The sequence below is a fragment of the Mustela nigripes genome, chromosome 15 (genome assembly GCF_022355385.1).
Source record: "Mustela nigripes isolate SB6536 chromosome 15, MUSNIG.SB6536, whole genome shotgun sequence".
Classification (NCBI taxonomy): Eukaryota; Metazoa; Chordata; class Mammalia; order Carnivora; family Mustelidae; genus Mustela; species Mustela nigripes.
Window position 1 is genome coordinate 56660640 of NC_081571.1, and position 23942 is coordinate 56684581.

Consider the following 23942-nt stretch of genomic DNA (forward strand, 5'->3'; position numbering starts at 1 on the left):
ATACCATATGGATAAATAACATTTTCTTCCTCCTCTCCAAGCTAACAAATCTGCTAGTGGGAAAAGGGAATCTTACTGGGCAGCTTAGCACCTGTTACATCTTCAATCAGTTAAGGGAGGTGCGGGTGAGCCAGATAGCACATGGGAAACGTGGCCTTTCTTTCGGGGACTATATTTAGGTAAAACGTGAATGGCTTACATTAGAACTGTCCTAACCCCTAACTAGGGCCAGTCACTTCATTTAAAGAAACAAGGTAAAACAGTCTGTGGGCAAGAGGTTATGCTCGGGTTCACTAAAAGAAAAGAAACCGATTTGAGGGCCCTCACCAAATGTGTGTGTAGACTGGGATCGGTCTACATATAACGGGAAAACAAGGGAAGGAGGTATCAGTTGGAGGACCAACTCAGCGGTATGATAAAGGTCAGCTCAGGCTCTCTGGGGAATCCTGAACCTGTAAGACAGGGTGGAAATGGGGAAAACACAAAACCCGGGGATCTATGTTCCCCGCTTCGGCCTCCATCACAGGCACTTCGGGCAACTGCACAGATCTCTCTGTGTCCGCCTTTCTCCCACTTTCAACCCTGCAAGGAGAGAGCCCCCGGATACTCACATGGGCTCGAGAGTCTTGCTGAGCCAGGACTTGAGTGCCTCGAAGTTTTCAATGATCATTTTAGAAACCATCCACAGCGGCCCCGAGGCCCGTCACACTCCTCTGCCCGCCCAGGTCGCGGCCGCTACAGCCGCCGCTGCCCCCGCCCCCTCCTCCGCGCGCCTCCCGCGTGGGCCGCGGTGGGAGGCGCCGGTGGCAGGTTCCCGCGAGCCCCGATCAGCGAACAGCTCTGCGGGTACCGTCGCAGGCCGCGAATCCACGGGGTGCCAGGAGCTCCCCGTCCCCGGACCCCGACTGAGGCAGCAACGGTTTGCCCGGGCCCTCCCCCTTCCCTCCACCCGAGCAAATCTTGAACCGGGAGCGCGACACGCGCCTAGATCCGGGCTTTCACTCAGCCTCGGGATCAGGTGGTGTTGGCAACGCAGAACAGGCAAAAGTGAAGAAAAGCGAAGACGAAGGGCAGCTCAATGGGAACGATTCGGGGGGTCTTCCCGGCTCCCAGCACCCCCAAGAAGATGGCTGCCGATAAATCTCGCGAGAATTGATGAAGTCTCGCGGTGACTCCCGGAGCCTGCTGGGAAGAGACGTAAGATCGGCGGAGAGCGCGCTGGTTGAGTGCGGTACTTCGATTTTTTTTTTTTTTTTTTTTTTTTTTTTTTTTTGGCTTATTTACGTGGTTTGAGGCCTTTGTGTTTTTTTTACGCCTTGGCCCGGGTACGGAGTAAAGATTTCCTTTCTTACGAGAAGGGAGAGGCCGCTGTCTTCAGAAACAGTGGGAGGCCCAGTTCGTCCTATGTAATAGATGGCTGTGGCGCAGGAGTGGAGCGAACCTCCGGACCGGAGCGCTCCTGGAGAGCGTCTGCACGCTGTGCTGCGGACGCAGGGCGGCCCGTGGTCTCCAGGTGTGCCGTACTGCCTCCTCCGTTGAGCTCAGGGTCCTGCAGTACCGTACTGTGCGCTGTGGTGTGGCCAGGACGGGGAAGCACGGGCTGGTGTAATCTAACCCTTGGAGACTTCTAGAGGATTGGTGTCTTGTCCAAAATTACTCGCCTTGATCGCAGAGAGGTAATGATCTAGGGCTGCCCCAAAGGAAAGGTGAGATGACCTCGACGGTTCCGAAATAGTTTTCCAACCATCTGAAACTTCGGACTTTTCCCCCAGCTCAAGATAAGAACAGTGTGTTCTTGATTCTCTTCCTTTAGAGCCGATTCCGCCACAGATAGGAAATTAAAGTGTCAAAAGACCCTTCATATCAGCCTTCTAAATAAATGAACTTCCCTTCTGGGGAAGTTTGAATCCTGTCTGTTAATTTATTTGCTATTATTGACTATGGTTAAGGTACGAGGTGGGAAAGGTCTTGTGCCTGTAAACTAAAATGAAATGAAAATAATTAGCAACATAAAGACATTTAGAATAAGTAGAACAATAAAAAGCTCTCGTGGCAGGCGGTGGTAGACGAAATTGTCCTTAAGAACTCTGAGTTTGTAATTTGCTGGATTGAAGTGTCCTTAAGCAATAAGTGGGAAAGATTATCAAATAAGAAAAGCTAGACATTTGTTTTAAAATACAGCATGTAGAGTAGAATGAAATTAGAATTCAGTCACCGAATAACCCGGATGTTGGTTAAAGTGATTTAGCCAAGTGAAATAAGTTAGAAGCAAGAGGACAAATATATGATTCTACTTATGAGGTACCTAGAGTAGCCAAACTCAGAGACAGAAAGTACAATGGTTGGGTGTCAGTGGTGGGAGAGTAGGGGGAGGATGGGGAAAGAGTTTTACTTGGGATGCTGAAAAGTTTCTGGAGAGGAACAGGGTTGATGGTTGCATGGTTAATGCGATCGAATTGTACACTTAAAATGATTAAAACAGTAAATTTTATGTATACTTTATGACAATAAAAGTGATTTTTTTTTAAGATTTGATTTATTTATTTGACAGTGATCACAAGTAAGCAGAGGCAGGCCGTGTGGAATGGGGGGGGATGGTGGGGAGCAGGCTCACCACTGAGCAGAGAGCCTGATGCTGGGCTCAGTCCCAGGACCCTGGGATCATGACCTGAGCTGAAAGCAGAGGCTTTAACCCACTGAACCACCTAGGCACCCCTGATTTTTTTATTTTAATGTTGCTGTGGGAAAAGTAAAATCCTAATTGTTTAGCTTGTTTATTTAATAGACTTGTCAGGCTGACTCCGGGAGGGTATTCAACTTCATCACCAGCTGTTCCTTAAATGTCCCTCTGCTCCTGCCTTCCAAAGCTAACCACCGTTCTACCAATACTGTATACTCTAGGTAAACGGATTTGCTCACCCTCCACTTCTCCAAATACTTACCTACATCATTTCCCCAAGGAACACCTCCACTTCTTTCTCTGGTTGCTCAAATCTTACCCACTCTCTCCTAATACTACTGGTACTGTATGTTTGAAGTCTCCTTTGACTTTTCCTAAACAATAGCAACAGCCTTTTAATCTCTGCCTCTCTGGCTGCCCCCATTATCAGTTCATCTTTAGTTGCCTTTATCATCATTGACTTTAATAGCAATCATTGTAAAATTTGCATGTAATGATGTAACTTACCTGCTTACAATCTTCAGCTCCCACATTGTCTTTAGGATAAAAATCAAATTTTTCCAACATTCTATAAAAGGGCTTTCATAATCAAACCCCTACCTATTTGCCTTAGAAAGTTCTTTCACTTTCAGGCTTTGCTTCAGCCATCTTGAGCTATTCCATGTTCCTTGGAAGGAGGTGTGTTCCCACACTAAATGGGGCTATTGCGAATGTTTTTTCTTCCCTTTCACTTGATGAAATCCTACTCATCCATCATAATTCAGTGTATACAGCCTCACCTTTGGAAAGGCATCCCTAACCTCCCTGCTCTAAACCAAGAGTCACTCAGATTTTCTCCTGTGCTTGCGTCTGTTATAGCACTCTTGCTTTATTTTTCCAAGTATCTGAATATCTGTCCCTTAGTAACTATAGTTTTGAAGCTCCTGCTCCAAGCAGAGCCCCAATATATTCAATCAGTTCTCAGTTTTTTGAATGATTCAGTGAAGCTCTGCCATTTCCATGAAATTTTCCATGACCAACGAAGCTGGCAGTGACCTCTTCCTCCTCTGAATCCATTGCACAGTGCTTGTTATTATTCCATATTTAGTCATCAGTGCTTTGTAGCGTGCTTCTCTTTCTTAACCATTAACATCTATCCCTTATCACTTCAGCTTCATCTTTGGCTTTGCCTTCAAAAGTGATAATTAGGGGCACCTGGGTAGCTCAGTGAGTTAAACCTCTGCCTTCAGCTCAGGTCATGGCTTCAGGATCCTGGCATCAAGCCCTGCATCAGGCTCTCTGCTCAATGGGGAGCCTGCTTCCCCCTCTCTTGCTGCCTGCCTCTCTGCCTGCTTGTGATCTCTCTCTCTGTCAAATAAATAAATAAAATCTTTTCTTTTTAAGCGATAATCAGCTAGTGTTATTGTCACTGCTGCTAAGAAATGACTAAAACAACTTCTGTTGAATACTTTTTGCATTCAATAACATTTCAGAATGCTTGTCAGTATTAGGTTACCTAGTTAACGTTTTCCAATACACAGTGCTCTTTGAAAACCCATTGACTTTGTTAGTGATGTTCTTTTAGCCAGGAATGACTTTCCTCATTGCTCAAAAACCTGCTTCTCTCTGATGCCCTAGGCAAGGATAGTTGCCTCTTGGTTGCTACCTGTAGGATATGGGTTACAACATCTTGTTTAGTTTTCTCCTCTGTCTCCTTAACTAGATTATGAACTCTTTAAGGACTAGGACTCAAGCTTATTCATCATTGTACTTCCCACGCTTAGCACAGTGTCTGGAACTCAGAAATGTTTACGGAAGGATATGTGCTTAATTTTAAATAGGAAAGAAGTAGAGGCAAGGGAAAATATTTTGGACAGACAAGCCATAATGATACTTCCTAATAGACTTGTATTTCCTCGTGGTTTATTTAGCTGCCCTGATCCTAGGAAGATTCTCCATAGTGTAGTTGACTCCTTCAGAGGTTCTTCCAGTTCTCTCTCCTAGCTGAGGGATGTAATCTTATTACTCTCAGTGGTGTTTTTGGGCTCTGGTTTAAAAATTCAGCCTGCATTTTTACATCACAAAGATACTCGATATGTTCTATTTCCTTTATAGTTCATTACTCTCCAGAGAATCACATTTAGATCCTTATTCTCCCTGGAATACATTCCTTTATTTGGTGTAAGGTGGGGAGCTAGCCTATTTTGTCTCCAGATGGCAAGCCAATTTTTCTCTGAAATTCTACACAGCAGTATATCCCTTTCTCATTGGTTTTTCATGGCACTTTTATTATAGATCTTCTTTCCACTTATATATGGCTCTGGATCTGAACTCTTCAGTTGGTCTCTCTATTTATGACTACAACAGTCATAAATAAAACCTGTTGTTTTTATTGACCAACATCTTATAGTCTATCTTAATACCGATAAGGGCAAATACCCCCTTTTTTGCTTTTTTTTTTTTCAAATTTTACTTAATGTAAACCTTTGTTTTTCCAAATACTTCCTAGAACAAGATTGTTGAGCTTGTAAAATAAAAATCCCTTATTGAATGTATAAATTAATTGGTTGTGTGGTAATCACAGGTGCGCTTCTCAGATCTTCCTTCAAGAAAGGGCTCGCTGCCCAACTGAAGGCATATAGTCAGCTGACAGCTGTTAACTCCTTCTAGGTTCACCTGAGCTTTCAAGCTGAAGTTACACTATTTTCAGGGCAGCCAGCCCCTTTTCCCCAAGCCCATCCTCAGCCAAAGACAGTGTCAGGCATTGTATAAGGACATACTCAACGTTGATGATAGAGGCTCTGTCAGATCTTCCATGGCAATCTGACAGCTCCTCCTGCCCAGTCCTGCTTCCTCTCTTTCACTTTCACAAGTGCTAGTCTGTTGTAAACCTTTTGAATTTCTTTTTTTTTTTTTTTTTTTTTTTTACCTTTTGCATTTCTAACTCAGCATCTCCCCAGAGAATCCAACTAATGATACAAGTCATCTGATTCATTCTATTTTTATAAATTAAAGTCACAATCAATAACAAAATCTAGCCATACCTTTTGGCCCAATTGCTTCTTTGAAACCATCCCTATCCAACTCAATTTAATATAATCTCATCCCAACACATACCTTCTGGCAAGCCTATGACTTTTTCTGGCCGTCATTGATTTAGCACCTCTCATTGAATTGAATTCCCTGTGACCTCCTTGAGTACTTTTTTCCTTCAGTTACTTCTTTATCTCCTGTGTTCAACCCTTGTACTCTACTAGGCCTTTCCAATGCAGTGTTCAACAAATGTTTCCTAGAGGTCTCTTCTCCACTGCTTGTTGAGAATACATTGGTAGATAAAAAGAGGGGGAAATGAACCATTTTAACAGTTTAGAATGCTGAAGCATGGTTTCTCTAAGGATATGATATTTAAATGGTTAAGAGAATGGAATAATGAGTACAAGTTAGCCATGTGAAGCAAAATAGAAACAAGAACATTTCTGGCCTACATAATAGCTTGTGGGATGTTCCTGAGGTAAGGAAGGGCCAGGATCTTAAAGGTCAGAGAGTTGAGAGTGTGTCAAGTCAGGAGGAAACATAGCTATAGGCCAAATTAGGTAAACAAGGGCCATGTTAAGATTCTTAAACAAGATTTTATTTAAAATCTAATGTGCAGGGGCGCCTGCATGACTTGGTTGGTTAAGTATCTGCCTTGGACTCAGGTCATAATCCTGGGGTTCTAGGATTGAGCCAGCTTCTCCCTCTCCCTCTGCCACTCCCCCTGCTTGTGCACTCACACGCAATATCTGTCAAATAAATAAAACCTTTTAAAAATAATAAAAATAAAATACAATGTGCATCAATTGAGAGGTTTTCAGTGTGGCAGGTTGAATTAAAAACATGAACGTATACACTTCTTAGAAAACTTAATTAAATTTGGGAGTTTTTAAATAAAAACAAAAAAAAGGCAAATCACCTTTACATAAAAATGCTAGGATTTTTGTCTCTCCTAGAAGTAGAATCAAGATCATGTTAATAAAAGGAATACAGTTTTCTCATCTGAGACTAGAGGCCAATAACTTGGAAAGAGAAATAAGGCTTTGCTGTGGTGAGGTATGTCCTTAGGTAATTCGAGAGAAAACCCTTCAGCAATTGCTAGTAGTGTAAACTAGGATCAGAGGACATATGATTTCCCCCTTAATAAGATCAGAGTACTTCTGGTTGCAATAAAAGAATTTGAAGGACAATCACCAATTCTTTAGTGGGCACTCCATTTATACCCATAATTGATTATAATGACTCCCTATAGCAGTACTTTAATGGAAGGGGTCTAAAACCTAGCAGAACAGTACAGAGTAAGAGAACTAGGAGTTGTGTTATTAATATACTGAGCTTTTTATTCTACATAAGGAAAGTAAAGTTCTTCCATTTGGGGAAAGCACTGTCCAATAAAAATATAATAGGAGCCTCATATTTAATTTTACATTTTCTAGTGGCCATAATTTTAACAAAGTTAAAGGTGAAATTACTTTAATAACTAAAATACTGTTTTTTCAGTGTGTACTATAAGACTTACTGAGATATTTTACTTTTTTCTGGTTACTAAGTCTTTGATACTAGTGTGTATCTTACCCTTGTAGCTATCTCAATTTAAGCATGCCACATCACAAGTGCCCAGTAGCTACACATTGCTAATGGCTATGCTCTTGGACAGCACAGCCTTAAAACTAGAGAGTGTCTCATGTGGGTATTTAATTGTGGCTGATGTCTGTTGTTTCAGTGTCATTCGTTATTTTCCTCTGCTGAGGTACTGGCCTTCAATAAAATTGGGCTTGAATTTCAAAGACCCTCATTAAGGTTCTACATCATTACTTTCATAATAGATATTTTTGCCCTGAGGCTACTAAGGAAACAAAAACGAAATGTAGAGTTGAACTTTCTTCAAAAGATGGTTCATTCCTCCCTCACTTCTTATTAACCAGGCAGTGAGAGGGGGAGGAACAATAGGATATACCCCGTTTTCTTCTGATTCTTGGCTTGAAGGACAGAGATTGCTCCATAATAAATATGTGTTGGGGAAAAAAGCAAAGAGGTGAAATGATTTGGCAGAGTCCCCACAGAGGCTCTCTAGAGATCATATGCATATAAGCCTGTAAATACCTACTTCTCATGGAATTCCAAAGTGAAGTTTGTCAGTCTTCTTTGCTTTCTCTTTGATATGTTTTTGTTTTTGTTTTGAGGCACTCATCATTACAGTAGCTGATGGAATGTTACTTGTATCATGATAGATGAAGAGAAGCCCAAGACCCTTTACTCTGAGCCTAAGCTGTGAGACTCTCACCCAGGTTATAAGTCTTGTTCCCCAGTGTTCATTCATTCAACAAATAATACACTGAGAGCCTACTGTGTGCTATGAACTTCTCTAGGTCCTGAAAATATAGATGTAAACAAGACAGGCAAGCTTCCTTCCTTAGTAATTTCTTAAATGTTTTTTTATTTTGGAAAAATTTAAACATGCACAAACACAGAAGAGTACAATCTTCCCTATCATCTAGTTTCAACAATTATTGACTCATGATCAGTCTTATTTCATTGATACTCTAGACTCTCATCTTACTCCATTTCAAATTATTTTGACAACAAAAACATCACATCATTTACCTGACAGATGGGTGTTTTTTTAATTTTATTTTTATTTTTTATTAACATATAATGTATTATTAACCCCAGGGGTACAGGTCTATGAATCGCCAGGTTTACATACTTCACAGCACTCACCATAACACACACCCTCCCCAGTGCCCATAACCCAACCACCCTCTCCCTACTCCACTTCCACCCCCGCCACAACCCTCAGTTTGTTTTGTGAGATTAAGAGTCTCTTACGGTTTCTGACAGATGGTTTTAACACTATTACAGATTTTTTTCCTCTGGATACTGAGAATTATACCTATCTGTCATCATCTATGGCAGTTTATACAAAGGGCTTTGTGTGTACATATGTGAATATGAATATGTAATGTGTGTGTGTATATGTGTGTTTGTATATATATATATATACATATATATATATATATATGCATTAATCTCTTCAACCACCATTCAATTAATCATTAATACTTACTGAGTCTTCCTTATAAGTACACCTACATTTACTCATTATCATTTAGCCCAGGCTACACACTGCAGCCAAAGAAATCCATAAAAGCCCATGCTAATCATGTCACAATTTAAAATCTTTTATTGACTCCCTGATTACCAGACTGAAGTACAAATTTATTCATAATAACATCTAATTGAAATGTAGTGTGTTTTATGGTATTAAGTACTGTGCTAAGTGCTTTATAGATATTATGTTAATCCTCACAATTTAGCATTCCCATTTTATAGCTGAGAAAATTAAAACCTTGAGTGGTCTCAGTACATTCAGGGAGTACTCAAGCATGGTAGAACTTGAACTCAGATCACTAAACAACAGTGACTGCTTCTTTAACCACATTTTACTTAATCTTTCATTATTTGGTGTCTGTCTAGCTCTCCAAATTCATCTCACTTCCTCACCTTTCACACCCTACCGAAGTATTTGTGTAGTTCCCCAAATAAACAGTACTGTATTGAGCAATAAGCAATCTGGTATATGCTGAAGAAAACATCAAAATAGGGGATGCTTGGGTGGCTCAGTTGGTTAAGTGCCTTCCGCTCAGGTAATTCCATGTTGGGCTCCTTGCTCAGCAGAGAGCCTGCTTCTCCCTCTGCCTGCCACTCCCCCTGCTTGTGCTCTCATGCACTCTCTCTGACAAATAAATAAGATCTTAAAAAAGAAAAATCAAAACAGGAACATAAATATATTTTTTAGAGAATTTGGGAATTTCTCTTAAAGTATCCAACCAAACATGATAAAAACCAGACTGAAGGAATTTCCTGCATGTATTTTGTTATTAACATTATTTTGAATTTGACTTTAAAATGAAAAAGCATTATAATATTTTTGATGCCTTAGGCCTATAAAATCCTCAGTCTATTCCTAACTGTCCTTTATTCTATTCCAAAACACACTGCCCTTTATTCTCATCTTTGCACAAAAAAACCCTGCTGTTAAGAACATTTACCATACCCAGCCTTATTCTGTACTTCACTCTTAATCACACTTCAGAATTTATCTTTAAAAAACCACTTCCTCTAGGAAGTCTTTTCTGACTGGGTTGAGTGTTCACAGTGTGCATCCCTACTATAATTATATACCCTGTATTGTTAATAGTTGTCCACCACATTAAAAGATCACATTTCTTGAAAGCAAAAGCTTTTTTCCATTCACTGTTTTATTCCCAGTGCCTAACATATAATAGATAGTTCTTTTCTCTTTTCTTCCTTCAAATCAGGTTTATCAGCTGGCTGCTACGAGGGAGAATGTACACTGTGGGGAGTTCAACATTTCAACAGGTGGCACTTACAAAAGAATACCTATATAGAGTTTGTAGAGCCGGAAGTAGTCATAGGATGGCCTTGGCAGAGATTGCTCTGAATTTGTAAACTAGGAACCACTGGTAGTTCTATCTTTAGGACACATGACTTTTTGTGGAGTTATTGTTCGGTTGGTCTGTCTGTGTGGTCTTATTCAGACTACAATGGGTCCAATGAGTTGCTATGCAGAGTCTGGAGACAATTTGTCTTGCGTGTCATGGTTTTGTACAGTTTTTCTATTTTGTGAGTGATGATATGGTTTTGCTAGTGGTAGTTTCTGTTTCAACTTTCAGTTCCCTTTTCAAATCCTAGTTGCCAGGTGAACCAGTTGTCCCTTTATCCAAAGAATAATGACAAAGCTCCTGTCCTCTCAAGGAGTTCCCAATCTAGGTTATTATAATTTGATATAATAAGATATAAATAAAGCATTATGAGTTCAGAAGAAGCAACAAACTTTTTTTTAAACTACCATTTTGTTGATATTCTGCCTTATGTGAGGCTCTACATATGATAAAGTACTAGGCAAATTACATACATTGTTTAATCCTCAAAAATCCTATGAAATTGATATTATTTTTCTTGTTTTAAAGTCAAGAAATTGAGATGCAAATGGTTAAATAACCCACAGAGGGTCAGCTTGCTAAGAAATGATAGATCTAGGACTTTATTAGGCAAATATTTGCTGGATACTATTCTAGGTGCTTTATCTAATCTCCAAAACATACTTTTGACGTAGCTACCACTCTATCTTATTTCACTGTGGAGGAGACTGATTCATGGGGAAGTAAAATAACTCATCTAAGATCACAGAGCTTGTGACCACATTGTAGAGGCAGGATTCAGACCTTCGCCACTTGGCCCCGTGGTCGACAACCTTGTCTGCTGCTTCCCTTGAGCCCTATTCTTGGGTTCTCACTGTGCTGATCTGGACCATTGACAGAGAAGAAGCTTTACAAAGGAGTTGAATGTGAGCTGGGGCATCCCAGTTAAGTAGGATATTTCTGGATGGATCAGTGAGATAAAGCTGTGCCATTCTATTCAGGGGGAGTAGTCGTCCAGAGTCCTGGGAGCAGGGAAAGTCTTGTTCAGGAAATAGTAAGGTTTGAGGAATTCTGAGTGCCTTGCATGGGGAGTTGTGCCAGCTGATAAAGCGGGGTACATGTATTGGGACCAGATTAGAACTTCACAATTGCCCCTCACATTTAACTGAAGGGACGCCCCTTAATACTGCACTTGTCTCTGATTGGCCATTCTGGTCCTAATGTATCCCCAAAGGAAAGAGATTTGTCACTACTAAAGATACTCATGCTGGAGGCAACTTCAAAAGAAACATTCCAGGAATGTGTTAAGCAAAGAGACCTTTAGGGGAAAAAATGCTGCTTAGAGATATTTTTAAGGCAATTGCTTTGTGGAGCATAAGGGGCATTTGATGGTATATGTCCTTGTCAAGTAAAGAAAAAATATGTCATCGTTTTCCATCAATCCAAAGTCTTGAATAGCCTATTTTGTTCATGGAATTCTGAGAGCTGACATGCATTTACTCATCACATGAATCCCATAAGGTAAATACTATTCATGTCCCCGTGTAGAGATGAGGAGATTGAGGCTGAGAGGAAGGACTCAAGGGATTTGGGCACATCGCACAGTGGGAGGTGGGAGAGCCAACATTTCAAGCCAATTTACCTGATTTCAGAGCCCGTTGTGCCATACCCTCAAGGAGTCTGAGACCTTTTAGCTTGTGGAATTGCAGAACATCCCAAACAGAGCAGGTAGTCAAATGTTTGGAGAATAAGTAGTCAGAAGATAGAGGGGCCAAGAGGAGGGAACTTGGAGCTTCATCCAACCCTGCCCCTTTTGGTATCAGACCCCTTCCCCACCATGTTTGCATACATCACTGGGAAATCTAATACCATCACTTCTTTCACATTCTGTTCTTTAGAGTTACAGTATGGCTCACATTCCGGTGGGGGTGGGGGGTAGGTGCTGTGGACTTATGTAAAAAGTCCTCAAAGAATTTGTGGACTTACTTTAAAACCACAGCACTAACATTGAGGCTGCATGAGTAGTACATCAGTGATTCCTCCAGGAGCATCAGCAGAGAATTGACTGCTTGCCTTTCTATCCTACCTTCAGGGATAGAGACTGGGGCTCTGCTGGTTAATGTTTAGCAACTGCCTTTCTAGAAAGTAAAATGTATGGATACATATGTATGTACCAAGTTTGACTGATACAAAGGATATGTAAAACACAACTTAACAAATAATAAAATATACAATACTCTTTATTACAAATTCCCTACAACAAATTGATTCTGACAAAATGTTTTAGATGATTTTTACAAAATGCTTTTATCTGTAACATTTTCTGGATTACTTTTTTATGTCTAGAAAGATAATCAACAAAACAATAAATCGAGTCCAACTCTGTGGCAGTTGCCAATTTCCATGGTATAAATGCTCCCAAACTAGCTTATTTCAGGTTATCAACATATCGCCAAATGCAGAGTTGGAAAGAGAGTCACAGTAACATACCTTTGCGCACTATTTCCACCATGCAGATTCAATAGATGTAAATAACCCGAGAGGCACAAATAATAATAATATAGGGTAGAATAATTAGGAAGTAATAAGTTTTTAGTACTTATTGCCTTTTAAGGTACAATTGGGTAATTTTAAGTTTAGATCGTTTTTAATAAAAGTTGTCCAAACAACCAGCTTGCAGAATTCTTGTAAATAAGCTCTTACAGGCTGCTAACAGAGGGCTCCAGCACACCATTGACTAGAAGCACTTTGACCTTCCACCACATGGGGAATTCCCAATATTTCAGCAACCAGAATTCAGCAACACATGAAACGAGAAGCACCAGTCGTTTGAGAGAGGAATAGCAGTCAGAACAAGCAAGAGGAAAATGGAACTGATAAAAAATAAAAGAGAGGTAAAAACCTGAATTGCTTTTTTAAAAGGCATCCTTTGAGAGGTTTAATTAAGTTCATCACGAAAAAATTGAAGAATTGAGTGGATAAAGAGAAGGATCAGATGGTCACCACTGAGACACTAATAAATGTTTCAGAAAATAAAAATAGAAAACATAAAAGGAAGAGGTAACTTGTAATTTTGCAAAGCACATCATAGATTGTGCTGTTGTGACAAAAAACTATAGATACTCAAAATTGTCATGTGAATTATTGCTTAACTCTACAAATATTTTACATTCCTCCCTAGCTTCAAAATATGCATATATTTTTAACTAATTAAATATGAATATACTAACACAACGGGAACATTTATGATTACTGAAATTTGAAAGGCATAATAAATTAAAATATCCCTATACATATTGTGCATGTAGAAATTTTTTCCTCTACAGCCCACTAATGTGGTACCATATTTAGGAATTTTTTTTTTTTTAAGATTTATTCATTTGACAGAGAGAGAGACATCACAAGTAGGCAGAGAGGCAGGCAGAGAGAGAGGGGGTAGCAGGCTCCCTGTTGAGCGGAAAGCCCGATGCGTGCTCGATTCCAGGACCTGGGATCATGACCTGAGCCGAAGACAGAGGCTTAACCCAATATTAAGGGATGTATTAAATGGAACAGGCACATACTATATAAAACTTCAACATTAATATTGAATGTTCCTCTTACTTGCTAATAGTAGTAGTACATTAGCAGACTTTAACATGTATAAGAGTATGGAAAACACACAGTTTAAAACAATTCTCTTTAATATTGGCAAATGAACTAATGGCGTTAACTGTGTGCCAGTTTCTAAATAAAACCAAACTACATGCTGATGTGCTACTACAGAGCCGGCAGAGGGAGCTCAAACATTTTTTGCTTTGTTCTTTAAATCACTACCAAAAATTATTTTCTTTGAAAAGGTGCTTTGTTCTCAGTTTGTTTCTCAGAGTCCACAGTCTCTCATAGTTTCTCTCCCCCTCCAGTTTGCCCTACAAACTGAGGGTTTTAGAGGGGAAAGGGGTAGGGGAATGGGTTGACCCCATGAGGGTATTAAGGAGGGCACTTATTAGAGCACTGGGTGTTTGTTTATATGTAAACAATGAATCTTGGCCCACTACATCAAAAATAAGACGGACTGTATGACGACTAACGTAACAATAAAAAATAAATAAAAGGTGCTGGATTCTGAAAAATATGTAGTTATTATTTAAATAATAGAATGTATTAGTAAAAAGTCCTTCAGTTAAAAATATATTCACAAATAAGATATCAATATCACTAATTTTATTTAGAAATGGTAGACAATTGAAATGTCATTCTTTCCATTTATTTTTTCCATAGCCTGTGCTTCCAAAATTGTTTTTTTACCAAGATTTTTGGTTCTGGTAAAGTGGACCAAACTATAATGAAAACTTGCTGGTTGTAAACATTTAACGTGATAGGTAAAATATTACACATTTTAAGTTTAATTCTTATATATGTAATAAAATATAAACACATTCCCATTCACTCAGTTCTCAGCCCCTCTACATACATAAACACCATTCATTATTTTCTTAAGTATCTTTCCAGGATTTACTTATGAATGTAAAGTCTCGTTCTAATCCACCTTTTCCTATGCAATAAGTAGCATATCATATATCCTATTCTGTATTTTAGTTTCATCACTAATATATCTTGGAAATCTTTCCAGTAAGTCTATTATAGAAAACTTACTCATTTTTCTTAAACATCTGTATAGTGGAGGGACGCCTGGGTGGCTCAGTCAGTTAAGCAGCTGCCTTTGGCTCAGGTCATGATCCCTGGGGTCCTGGGATCGAGCTCTGCATCGGGTTCCCTGCTCAGCAGGGAGCCTGCTTCTCCCTCTCACTCTGCCTGCTGCTCTGCCTGCTTGTGCTCTCTCTCCATCTCTCTAATAAATAAATAAAATCTTTTTATAAAAATAAGCATTTGTATAGTGAATAGCAAGTGAATTTTAAGAACATATCATAATTTATTTTCATGTTCCCATTTGTTGAACTTCTGAGTTGTTTCTGATCTTTTTCTCTTGCAAATAATTTTTTTAAAGCAGTATTTTTTTTTTTAAGATTTATTTATTTGACAGAGATCCCATATAGACAGAGAGGCAGGCAGGGAGAGAGAGGGGGAAGCAGGCTCCCTGCTGAGCAGAGAGCCCGATGTAGAGCTCAATCCCAGGACCCTGGGATCATGACCTGAGCCGAAGGCAGAGGCTTTAACCCACTGAGCCACCCAGGCACCCCGCAAATAATTTTTTAATAATAACCTTATATACATGGACCATGTTGTTTATGTAAAGAGTGTATCTAAAGGATGAAGTCCCCAAAAGTGGGAATGCTAGGTAAAAAGACATATGAATTTATACTATTAATGGATGTTGCCACATTACCATATATGAAGGTTTTACTAATTTACATTCCTTCAGGAACAGTGTAGCTGTTTCTTCACAATATTGTCAACTGAATGTTATCAAACTTATGAATTTTACCAGTCTGGTAGGTGACATGTACATTTCTCTTACTATGAGTGAGTTAATTGAACAGCAGTGACAAAGCCATTTTTATTTCTTTTTCAGGAACTTACTGTTCATAATCATTTGCTCATTTTTCTGTTGGGTTGTTGGTCCTTATTAAATTGCTGTCTCTCCTTATTAGGGTGACTAGCCCTTTATGCTATGTGTTGCCACTTTGTTGTCTTTTGATTTATGGTATATATTTAGCATGCAGAAATTTTCATATCTACATAATCAAATTTATCAATCTTGTTTACAACATTTTAGATTTTGATTTATAGAAAATCTTTCCCCACTCGCAGGTTATAAAGAATTCTCCCATGGTTTTTGTTGGGTTGGTTTGCTTGTTTGTTTCAATTTTGGAGGCTTTTCTACATAGGTGATCATGTCATCAATGACAAAGACAGTTTTATTTCTTCTTTCCCAATCTTTATAACTTTTATTTCCTTTTCTTGTCTTATTGCATTAGCTGGACTTAACAGCATGATATTAAAAAGCAGTGGTGCAGGAGACATCCTTGCCCAGTACCTAATCTTATCTGAAAAACCTCAACTTTCTCAGTATTAAGTATGACATTAGTTGCAGGGCTTTTGTAGATGTTCTTTAACAAATTGAAGAAGTTCTCTTTCTATTCCTACTTGTCTAAGAGTGGTATTTTGTTTTGTTCTTGTTGTTTAAAGGTGATTAACATCACTGGATTCACACTGTCTTACCTATGGAAGGCAGCAGCCGAAATCTCTGTTCAGATCTTTTGACTTCTCTGGGTTGCTTTAAATCTGCCCTGAGCAAGTTAGAGTTCAGTCTTTAACTAAAATTTGAGCAGAGTATTTGGAACTCTCCTCTCTGAACCTCTCTTGTATATTTCCCCTTTTTATTTCTGACTATAGTGGTTACCCCAAACTCTATGCTTTCTTATTTCTTGAAACCAGAATGGCCATGGGTTTCTCTTCAAATTTTAGCTCCTTCACTGGAGCCTGCCCTCAGGATAGAAATCACATATAATATTTTCACCTGTTGCCTTTTACTTCAAGTATTGACCTCCCTCCAGCTTCTGCCTAATTTTGCTTACTCTCCAGTTCATTTAGTTGTTCTGTGAGGAATTTTTTTAAGATCATGATATATATTTGAATGATTACTGTAATGCCAGTACAGAGAATTGGGCTTAGTAACAAAGGTTGGATGTAAGAAATCCAAGTAACAAGCTGACAATGACTTAAAATGGAATAACGAACCCAAGAATAGAGAAGGCAAACAATTAGGAACATCTGCAAGCTCGTGTGACTCTGAACTGCCACATTTGACCCATCTAGAATTTTCTTTAGTGTGTAGAGATGATCAGAAAAAGGATTGAGGTAGTAGCAACCAGAATTATTGCTTGTCACCTGAAGTTCATAAATGAGGTAAATTAATGATTGCTTGAAGCAAAAATGTTGTTTCTCTTCAGTTTCCATTCACAAAAAATAAATTTAAGCATTTCATGAAGTACCACTAGTATTTGACTGCAGATGTATCATATTACATAGGGATTTTATCAGCTGCTAGTAATAGAAACCTGACTTCTATGGCTTAAACACCCAAGAGTTTATTGTTTTACATAAAGAAGTTTGAGTGTTGACTCTCCACAGTGGCATGGAGTTTCACAAAGACAATAGGAATCCAGGCCTTCCTATAGTTCAACAGTGCTTTTCTTGACACATAGCTACCATCCTCAAGGTCACAAGATGGCAATAGGAATTGAAACCATGATATGTCCATTTTAGGCAGGAATAAATAGAAGGGTAAGGAATGAAAGGACTCATCCAAGCCTTCTGTTAATAAGAGCCTTCTAATAAATACTAACCTATTACTTTCACCTATATATCTTGACTAGTACTTAGTTACATAGTCATATCTGTCTACAAAGGAGGTTGGAAAGTACTTTTTGTTTTTTTAAAGCTGGGGCATTTGGAACCTTAAATAAAATTGAGATTATGTTGCTAAGGATAAAGGAGAAAATGGATGTTGAATAAGCAACCAGCTGTCTCCGCCACAGGTACCAAATGATTTTGTTGGAGCTCTCCCAACAACTTAAGCCAAACAACAGCAACAACAAAAACCAGGGAATATATTGACCCCCATAGCGAACTTTAGGTTAACTCTACGCAGGCATACCAATCTAGGCACTCAAATAAGCATTAGGAAATTATTTCCTTTATCTCTCACCTGTGCTTTTACCTGTATTGGAAACAGGCTTAGACCTATTTTCCCCTCCTGGAGGCAAGAGAGCTACTAGAAATAATGGACTTACATTCTCCCAGTTTAGCAATCTCAGTGGAAAAAGATCACCTATTTCTTCATTTTAGAAAGAGTCATTAAGAGAACTCATGGTTCTTGGTATCATGTGCCTATTCCTACAGTTGTAGACAGGGTATGTGCTGCTCTGATTTGTCCCATCTGTGCCATGGACTTTATCCTCCTGGGTCAGTACCAGCTAAACCATATGAACTGAGTTGGTGCAGGATGGTCTCCAAATCATTTTATTGAAGATTTTGTTTCTGTTTTTGTTTTTAATTTGACAGAGAGAGAGAGATCACAAGTAGAGAGGCAGGCAGAGAGAGAGGGGGAAGCAGGCTCTCTGCTGAGCAAAGATTCTCGATGCGGGGCTCAATCCCAGGACCGTGAGATCATGACCTGTTCGAAGGCAGAGGCTTTACCCACCGAGCCACCCAGGCTCCCCTTGTCTCCAAATTAAACTTGATCTAGAAGAAGGGTGGATGGACACCAGGCAGGCAAAATAACAGGCCTGGTAGAGAGGATAAAAACTTGGAAGAAAAAATAATTAGATACTTTCAGTCTAGAAATGAAAAGACAAAAATGGCAAAATACTCGTGATCTATGAATCCCTGGCATGATTCCTATTCGCATCAATATTCAATAATACAATGTCCACAGGGAGAAAATCAACTTCCAGCCAGTGCTGATAATACTTTGAACATTATGAAAAGCTTTTAGAGTTCTAAAACAACTACCAAAATACCAAGAAAAAGATTTTCATAAGTTTGCTATTTATAGTGGTATTTATTTGTGGTAACTCTTTTAAGAGCTAAACCAAGAAGAGTCAACGTGATGCACAATCATAAGTTAATCCTTTCAGTGCTGTTTTGAAAAAGATTATGGGGAGAATAGGGTTCAAAGCAGTGATGTGCTTTTTTCCAAGGTCATAAATTGAGTTAGTAGCTGACCAAAGTTGCAGATTCCCAAAATATATGACTCATTCTGCTCCACATTTCTATAGTTTATTTTAGTTTATCACAATGGTTGGTCCTTTTACGCTTTTTTTTTGGAGGTGAATGGCAGAAAATGAAAATGGCCATATGTTTGAAACTCAGCAACATATGCCCTAAGGAAATAATAAACAAAAGAAGAGAGCACAAATACTCAAATGAAAGAAGCAAATGGGACACAGCCAAAAAAATCTATGGAGAAAATTAGTAGGCAGCTAAATACAACCAATAGTTATGTAAATTGAGGTGTCAGAACTTTCAGCATTTGGTAGGACAGTGAGTACACTTAGGGCTGTCTTTTATTTTGTTTTTCTTTAACATAGTGTCATCCTTACAGAGAAGTTTCAAAAATAGTACAAGGAATTCTAGAATAACCTCTACCCAGATTCCACAAATGTTAACTTTTATTGTCTCATAATCTTCTTCATTTTTTCCCTCTCTACACGTGAGTGCGCACACACACACACACACACACACACACACCTCTGAATCATTTAAGTATAAGTTCTTTCCTGCTATACATTTCAGTGTGCATTTTCTAAAATCAGGAACATTTTTGTATGTAACAAGAGCACAATTTTCAAAATGGGGAAATTACCGCTGATACAACGCTATTATATATTACACAGCCTTTACTCAGATTTTACTAATAGACCAGTAAAGGCAATTACAGAAAAAGAAATTTGGGATCATGCATAACATTCAGTTGTCATAACTCTTTACTTTCCTTCAATATGGAAGCCCCAAGACTTACTTTGTATTTCATGAAGGTGGCCTCTTTGAAGAGGGCGGGACAATTATTTTGTAGATGATCCTTCAAATTGGGTTTTGTCTGATATTTTCCCTTTGTTAGATTCAAGTTATACAGGAATATCACAGAAAGGATCCTGGGTTCTCATTGTACCACCTTAGGAGGCATATGCTGCTGACTTGTCTCACTATTTGTGCTTAACCTTGATCATTTGGCGAAGGTGGCATCTGTCACGGTTCTCCACTGTAACATTGTTATGTTACCTCTTAGAATTAGTAGAAGACTTTGGGAAAGATACTTTGAGATTGTGTAACCATCCTGTTACTTCTCAAACATATACACATTAGTTTAAGCATCCATTGATGACTACTACCCGAATCAATTAGAATGAGTATTTTTAAATTAAACTTGTTTCTAAAATGCACACCACTCATGCTGTGCTAAGTGTGAGCATAATCATAGGACTTTTATTATAGATGAATTCCTAAAATCTAAAAAAACATAATCAATGATGAGGGTAGGATACAATTTTAATATGCCCAATAATGGATTAAAGACTGATTTTATTGGGGGTTGCAAGTGTTCTAAAACGGACTCATGGTGGTGATTGCAGCACTCAGTAATGTTACTAATTGAGGAGTGCTTTGGTGGTGCAATTAGTTAAGTGTCCAACTTTTGGTTTTGGCTCAGGTCACGATCTCAGGGTCATAAGATGAAGCCCCATGTGGGGCTCCAACCTCAGCGTGGAGTCTGCTTGAGATTCTCACTCCTCCCTCTGCCCCTCCTGCTTGTGGGCGCGCACTCTCTTGCTCTCTCCCTCAAATAAGTAAACACATCTTTAAAAAAATAAGTTTACTAATTGAATCACTGAATTGTATACCTGAAGTGGGTGCATTTTATAATATGTAAAATACATCTTACTAAAGGTAGAAAAATAGGAGATAATATGAGTTAAGGAAATAATTAACTAATTTGAGTCAGAATACAGAAACAAAGGGCAGTGAAAGTGACTATTTAGTGTCATAATTGACATAAGTAATAAATACCTCCTAATTCCAGGGCTCTTAACTTTTTTTTATATCATGGGCCCTTTTGGCAGTGTGGTCAAGCCTATGGATTCCTACCAAGAATAAGGTTTTTAATACATAAAATATATAGGATTACCAAAAATAAGTAATTCAACTGAAAACATTATAAAATATTATTTTTGTAATGTAACAACATATGAGCTTTTAAAAATACACTAAATTACAATAGATTTCAAATCTGTTAATTTCAAGTCAAAGTTAAGTTTTATTTTTAGAACACTTATCTGTGTGAAGGTCATTGTTACTGAATAGGAATAAGAATGATCACCTTTGACAAGGGAATGTGTCTGTCATGTAAGGTATCCTGTTGATGTCCAGTTTGGGGGTTTGTTGGTTACAAGTGTTGACAATTTGGATCGCCAAAAAATATATTATCATAAATTTAATTAAAGTTTCCTTGCCTTGCTTCACAAGAAATGGATAGGTTCCCTCAAAGAATGCCAAAATTCTTGGAAGCTGTGGTAGTTAAATTTCTATTATGAGGTTATATGTCTTCACCAGTCGGAGGACTGGACTTGGCCAGTTCCAAACTGGGAGGCTGAGAGCCCGTACGCAGCACTTTTTGAGAAATGATTAGCACAAATGTTAGTTTAAGATATCTATAACTTCACTGTGGTCTAAAAATATCTATGAATTCTAGCGGTGACCAAGTCACAGAGACCAAGGTTTTGCCAACATTCATACTTAAAGGACTTTCTAAACTTCAGTTAAACCTTACTGAAAATAAAGATGTAAATTTTTTACCCCTCAAGTTCAAACACCCGCTGAATTCTATCTATGGACCTTTCGGGCACACCAGGACTTCCGGTTAAGAACTCCTGATATAAACAGATAAACAGAATTCATAACCCTCACATTTTGGTTATTCGTCCTAAAGACAATGTAAATACATCTTGAAGCAAATTTTTTTTTTTGACAGAGATCACAAGTAGGCAGAGAAGCAGGCAGAGAGAGAGAGGAAGAAGCAAGCTCCCTGCTGAGCTGAGATTCCCAATGCGGGCTCCATCACAGGACCCTGGGATCGTGAGGTGAGCCGAAGGCAGAGGGTTTAACCCACTGAGCCACCCAGGCGCCCCGGAGCAAGAATGTTTTAAGAGAAAAGTCACATTCCTGGGTTTTGTCTATGTCAAGTCTAAAGACTTGAAAACAGAGTCCTAACTCGGTTTCTCTCAGGTTCTTTCTCATAAAATGTGGTCAAAATACTTAGTGCTTTTAATAAAAAAATCCAATGACAAGACACCTCTTCTCTCTCATTACTAGGTATTATTGCTGCTTGGGATTTTTCTGCCTCATCGCTTGTGATAGAAAAAAATTGATCTCTTATTTCTTATTCTTATCTCCAGTTTGGGGCTGCCTTTTTTTATTTTTCATTATCATCTAAATTTAGATATTGAATTCTTCTTAAATTCATTGTAGGCAGGAGCAGTCCATTTACTTGTTTCTGGGCTATTAATTCTTTCCTCTTACAAAACTCATTTAGTCTCAAAATATGTTATCAGGTCCTTTAGTTCTCTGAAAGAAAACTACTGGAGATAAGATTTCTGCAACATATATACTAATCAAAAGAAAAATTTCTGGAATTAGGAATTAGGATATAATAAAATTATCCTGGTGGAAGCTATATATGTGCTGTAATCCACATTGTGCCAAATTAGGTACTCTTAAGACTATGTCTCTGAGCCTCAGTGTTGCTTATGTAGAAAATGATTGTTGTTTTTTGGGTTTGGTTTGGTTTTTTTGAGAAAGCAGTAGGGAGGGGCAGAGGGAGAGGGGAGAGACAGAACCTTAAACAGGTTCCATGCCCATCGCAGAGCCCAATGCAGGCTTGATCTCACAACCCTGAGATCACGACCTGAGCTAAAATCAAAAGTTGGAAGTCTAACTGACTGAGTCACCAGGTACCCCTCTATCTAATCTCTAAAGTACATTCTACCTTTAAAAATGTAAGTTGTGATGGTTTCTAACAGTCATCTCCTAGACTGTGTGGGTGGCCACCTTCCCTTTATCTGGCTGGTTTGTTTATCCCCAGTCCCCTAGTTGTTATGAGTTCCTGTTGTTAGCCATTCACAGCTGTCCCCACCTCAGGAGAATGGCTCTCTTCCTTTCAGCAGAACAAGAGACTGGAACAGCCACACCCTGAGAGCTATAGCTGCCATGTGATAACCGACCAACAAGAGCACAAAATTTGGCCCCATTCACTCAAGATGGGATGAGAATTTCCTCGGGAACTAGACGGAAGCTAATGTCTTAAAGAGATTACGTCCTTCCCAACGTTTTCCCCTGTACCGTCTTGCCTCTCTCACCCACCTTCTTTTGAGATCGCTTCCTCAACTAATTATTTTAACAAGAATCCTCATCTCGGGCTCTACTTCTAGGACTTGACATAAGATATAATCAAAGATTCAGCAAATCTTTGTGGACGAAGTAAATGAAGGAATGAATGAATGGAGTTAATTTGTTCAATGTTCATCTTAAAATTTATAGACAAAGCCTAAGAATGTTTCATACAGTTTTCAGCAAGTTCCCGGTGTTGCAAATATTTTCTAGCAAGTACTATGAACTGTACACTTGCTTCTTTCTGTCTTTTCTGATCAAATTAATTAGCTCATTTGCAGAAGGAGCCTCCTGAAGATGCTTATTCAGTGTTCAGAAGAGGATGGGCTAACCTTAACCACTGATCCAAGTGATCCAAGTAATAAACTCAATATTTAGGGAGGAAATGAAAGCTGATAGCTCATATTCCCAGAGTTCAACACCTTTAATTAATTATTTATTTCTAATATAAGGGGGTGCATTATCAACTTATCAACAATACAATATTAAGAATGTATGAGAAGACAATACAGTAAGTGCCCAAATGTGAAACTAACTTTCAATTATTCAGTGATAGAGATGAGTAATGTAGATGAGTAGGTTGGAACAGATTATACAGCTTGTACCCAACCACAGAGAACAGACAAAACTCACTTATCAACACTTCTTTTAACTAATAATCGAGATTTTTTTTTAAGTAGAAAAAAGAGTTGTATAAATTTTTTAACTTTTTACTAAAGAGAAATTCTCTGTAATTTCTCCTCAGAACAATCACAAATACAAGAGCTGCTCCTGTTTTGTAAGAATAGTAGAGTCCTGGATACCATGATTTGAATTCTAGGTCTTCTGGTGCATGATTGCTTTTCTCTACTCAGCTCTAGGTATCAGTCTCCTGGCCTGAAATTAGGATCTTTCAGTGGGTGTTTAGCCATTAATGAACA

At 38.7% G+C, this 23942-nt stretch overlaps 1 protein-coding gene and 1 long non-coding RNA gene across 17 annotated transcripts in view; one reads left to right on the forward strand and one right to left on the reverse strand.

The window, feature by feature from the left end:
- Positions 1 to 1228, reverse strand: part of RBM26 (RNA binding motif protein 26) — an 87169-nt gene extending 85941 nt beyond the window's left edge. For all 16 annotated transcript variants that reach the window (XM_059377991.1, XM_059377990.1, XM_059377985.1 and 13 more), the window contains exon 1: positions 612 to 1228. In XM_059377991.1, coding sequence (XP_059233974.1) covers positions 612 to 682 — 71 coding nt within the window. In that variant the 5' untranslated portion in view covers positions 683 to 1228. The remainder of the gene's footprint in view (positions 1 to 611) is intronic.
- An 18-nt stretch (positions 1229 to 1246) lies between these two features.
- Positions 1247 to 23942, forward strand: part of LOC132002819 (uncharacterized) — a 28292-nt gene continuing 5596 nt past the window's right edge. The window contains exon 1 of the long non-coding RNA XR_009400025.1: positions 1247 to 1706. This is a non-coding gene — a long non-coding RNA (uncharacterized LOC132002819). The remainder of the gene's footprint in view (positions 1707 to 23942) is intronic.